Source organism: Austrofundulus limnaeus, unplaced genomic scaffold (genome assembly GCF_001266775.1).
Source record: "Austrofundulus limnaeus strain Quisiro unplaced genomic scaffold, Austrofundulus_limnaeus-1.0 Scaffold30, whole genome shotgun sequence".
NCBI classification, from domain to species: domain Eukaryota; kingdom Metazoa; phylum Chordata; class Actinopteri; order Cyprinodontiformes; family Rivulidae; genus Austrofundulus; species Austrofundulus limnaeus.
The window spans coordinates 1,235,239-1,239,568 of NW_013952432.1; the positions used below are offsets into that span (position 1 = coordinate 1,235,239).

Genomic DNA, 4,330 nt, shown 5'->3' on the forward strand with positions numbered 1-4,330 from the left:
TATATAAACTGGAAGCAACTTTTGGATGCATGCATACTGAAATGTTAACAATTAGACTGAATATATAAGTAACTTAGTCAAAACAAAATGTTCAACAGTTGGCGAGCCTTGAGCTAAAATTAAAAGTGCTCGTAAATTAGGTCACCAGCAAATTAGGTTGTAGAAGAGTGCACCACAAAAAAACTCCTACATTTGTTTTCCTGCCACACTGAAAAGGAAATAATTTTCATGAGAAAACTGTCACAGTGTGTGGTTTTGTTTTTTGTTTGTTTGTTTTTTTGTTTGTTTGTTTTTAACCACAGCAATGCTTTGAAATGCACAAGTGTCAGTCAAGCAGAAACACTTAAAAATGTCAGGAAACTCCCGAAAAGGTGTCGGTTTAACTGTGTTCAAGTATGTGTTACTACCTGTTCATCCCATCAGGAAATATTTAAAATAACAACATCATGTTGCATAAAAAAAGGTAAAATAAACAACAAGCTTCACTTTGACGTCACATGTGAAATGAAATGTCTGCAGGCTGGGCTGTAAACCCAAACATGAATATTTTTACTTTTGCACAAAATTGCGAACTTGTAGATTTTATTAATTCCAATTTGTTTTATTGTTTTCAATTTAGTTTTTTTGACCATCAGTTATTATTGCTTCTTATTTTACAAAAACATGTGTTGTTCTTGTGCTTAACCAGGACTTTGGCAACGTTTTGTTCCACCTCATGTACCACATGCGATGTGAGGGATAAAAACGTTTCATTGATTCTAAGTAAACAAACACTTGWAGCTGGCATCCAGTCACAAGTTGGGCTCAAAAATATTTCATTTTAGTATATATTAATCATCAATGTGAAAACAAAACATTGTGCAAATTTTGTTTGTTGCTGCATCTTTTTTATTTACCTTTTTTTAGGCCAGTTTTCATATGTTGGCAGGGAGTACTGTTAAAATYAGACAGTATAATCATTAAATATATAATCCAGTAGAAACCTATTTCAAGCTAGATTTTATGATTAATTGCTTAATATTATTTGCAGCAGTGCTTCAATGTACAGCACATGTACAACTCTTTTGTTTACTTTGGTGTTTTTCTTTGATTGACATGTTTATATTTCTATGTGCACTAATGTTAACTTTTTATACCCGAGAGTGTAGAGGATTCATGCTTTCTGCACTCATTTTGGCAGGTACCCAATTTTGTTGGAGATTTCAAAATTCTACCAAAAATGTCAACATCCCATGCACGGATTATTAATTTTTGTTTTTATTTTTTTGGGGGGGATAATGTGGGCTTGTTTTTCTGTGTTTTTGATGTCTATCAGTTTCGTTTAGTGATTCTGCAGAAGATTGTGTCCACTTCTTACCTGTTAGTCTCCAGTTTGAGCCGGCCCAGCTGCACCCCCAGGGGGTTATGTGGCCGTTGACTCTCCTGGGAGTGGGTGGAGTTTATTGTGCTGGTGGCGGGAAGGGCGGATTCAGCCGTTGTCCCCGGCTCATCAGAGTTCGAAGCTAAGACTGGGCCAAACTCTGCTTCCTCTTCATCTACCTCGTCGTCTTTCTCTGCCCCCTCACACTCTGACGCTGGCCCAAAGTGGGTTTGAAGCTCTGGAGTTGAAACCCATGACTGTAAATGTCTGTATGCTCTAAATGCCTTGCATCCAGTTTTATTCTAATGCCATAATAAAATACGAAACTGATATATTCTTGACTATATGTTTGTATACAGTAAATGTTCAAAAATGGGATGAAGCTGTGAGTTTTTTTGTATCTCATGCTTCATTAACAGCGGCAGTTCACCTGGGATGAGGATGGTGATGGCAGCCTGCACAGCTCGTCGGATGATGTTATCCATGGCAAACATCCAGTGGGGTTTAATATGGTGATTCCTCAGCACCTTGTTCACCTGAAAAATGACAAAAAATGCAGATGATAAAAACATCTGATTCAAATTTCCTTGAACCAATAGTTTTAGATATTTATTTTTTAAAGTGAATTTCTTTATACTGCTTTGGCATTTCTACTTTTACTATAAAAATGGAGCATTAATGGGACTGTTTGCAGCCAACAAGACCAAAAATATTGTCTTCTAAGGTCGTTTAAAAAATCTATTATTTACAGGATATTTTTTCGAGCTGAGTTCAAAAAAAACATCCTGTGAAAAATTTATTTATTTTTTTTATCTTTTGTCAGAAGAAACAAGAGGAAACACAAAGAACCTACAAAGCTTTCGTGTCATGTGATTATGCATATTTAGAGTTAGGCTTTTGTTTTTATTGCTTACTGTTTGTAGACTAAGAAATAAACTGAATGAAATGTAACAGATTTACAAAGAAAGTTTTATGTTCTAGTAAAAGCTAATAATTAAGTAATCACAGAAAGCTAATTTAAAGCTACTATTGAAATATTGTATGTGGATCATTTCTCATTTAAACAACCTTTTCTTTTTTAATTCTTAAAAAAATTAAAAAAAAAACTTTTTTATTTGATGCAGTCTTTTTCAATTAGAAGATGGCTTTCACATTAATATTTACTGTTGATCGCATGAAGTTATCCTGCTTATGTGGCTTTCAGTGTGTGTGCGTGCGTGCGTGCGTGCATGCGTGCGTGTGTGTGCACGTGTGTGTGTGTATGTGTGTACTGACCGAGTCTTGGAAGCCAAACAGCACCAGCTGGATCTGGTTGATGGAGTTGGAGTCGAAGTCGAGGTCCAGTTTGAGCTTGGAGATGGTGGCGGCCATGACGCGCCTCTCCGGAGAATGAATGAAGTCCCGCAGGATGCAGATGATCTGCTTGATGTGTTCAATAGAGAGCTGGAGCTCCTCACTGCCCTGTTCACACACAAACATCTTTATTGATAAATGCATTAAAATAAAGAACTTACAGGACTTAAACTGGAAGCATCACTTCCTCCTTTTAAAGCCTTTGGATTATGTGTATGGTTGGACAAGTCTTAGATTTCAGACAGGACAGCATATTAGAACTTTGAAAGAGTGTTTGCCCTCTCTAGTGGTCTTATGAAGAAAATACAGGTTCCTTTTCTTTTAATACCTTTAGTAGTCAGGAAGAGTTTTATTATGTATTATGCTTACTGAGATAGTTTATTTTTAATGAATTTATTAAAAGTTTGAAATTAATGGAGTAAAAGTAGCACCATCTGCTTAAATTTTGACAATTTTGTTAGATGTAACTGAGTTAAATCTGTTGTACTGCTGAGTACCTTTTTTTGATAATACATGTCACCAGGGAGCAAGTTGTAAAAGGACTCAATGATGTAAAATAAAATCAGAATTATAACCTTTTTTTTATAATTTTTTTCAGTTGATGTTTTTTCAGGTTTAAGCAAAACGTTAAAACAAACAAGAAATAAGTCTGATTGTTACTTAATAAGTAGCTTAAATAAAAAAATATACTATATGTGACCTTATTTTAAAAAATACATGTGACATTATTTTTAAAAATATATATGCTTATGTGTGTGTTTTCTACAGAAACTCAAGTTTTCACCCAGACTTGAAAACATGTTAGGCTCATTGGTAAATTGTCTCTAGGTGAGACGGTTGTCTCATGTGTCTCTACAGGCTCTATGATGGGCTTGTGACCTGTCCAAAACGTAGCCCCACCTCCAGCACAGTGACTGCTGAGGATATGCACCAGCTCCCCTTCGACACACTAAACGTGAAGTAAAACCAGGTGAAGAAAACTGATGATGGATGAAAACACCAGGCCAAAGAGCATGGGCGATGCAGGAGCACAGACACACACACACACACCTGCATGTGGTTTTCCCTCAGGTTGGAGATGACTTTGTCCTGGTCATCGTTCAGGACCTTGTACAGAATTGCCCGCCTCTCGCTGTCCTTCTTCAGCAGGAACAGGCCGCTGTCCCTGTCCTCGGGCGAGGGGGGGGCACTGCGGTCCTCTGAAACCGAACCATCGTCTGGGACACTGAGAAGCACCCACACAGCATGACTTCACAGCCGTACGAAAAACAAGAACTGCACAGATGATTTACAACAGTGAGGCATGCCTTTAGTTTCTTTTTGTTTACATATATAAATACAAGGCTCTCCTGGCAACTGTGTGTGCTCACAGAGATGGACAGCGTGAGTCAGCACTCTTGGACATGCATGGATGCACGAACACACGTGTATTTGTGCATGGGTGAAGATGGGTGTGTGTGCACAGCTGCCGGCTGGAGATTATAAAATGTTAAGCCCTAATTATATCAGTATTGTAAAAGGCAGCAGACCACAAAGAGGCCACCTGCTATCCAAAACACACACACACACACACACACACACACACACACACACACACACACACACACACACACACAC

General features: G+C 37.7%; 1 protein-coding gene across 1 annotated transcript in view; it reads right to left on the reverse strand.

The window, feature by feature from the left end:
• Positions 1 to 4,330, reverse strand: part of map3k15 (mitogen-activated protein kinase kinase kinase 15) — a gene marked incomplete at its 3' end in the record, with an annotated part of 30,139 nt that overhangs the window by 4,405 nt on the left and 21,404 nt on the right. The window contains 4 exon segments of the mRNA XM_014005344.1: positions 1,358 to 1,598; positions 1,791 to 1,896; positions 2,636 to 2,821; positions 3,764 to 3,938. Coding sequence (XP_013860798.1) covers positions 1,358 to 1,598; positions 1,791 to 1,896; positions 2,636 to 2,821; positions 3,764 to 3,938 — 708 coding nt within the window.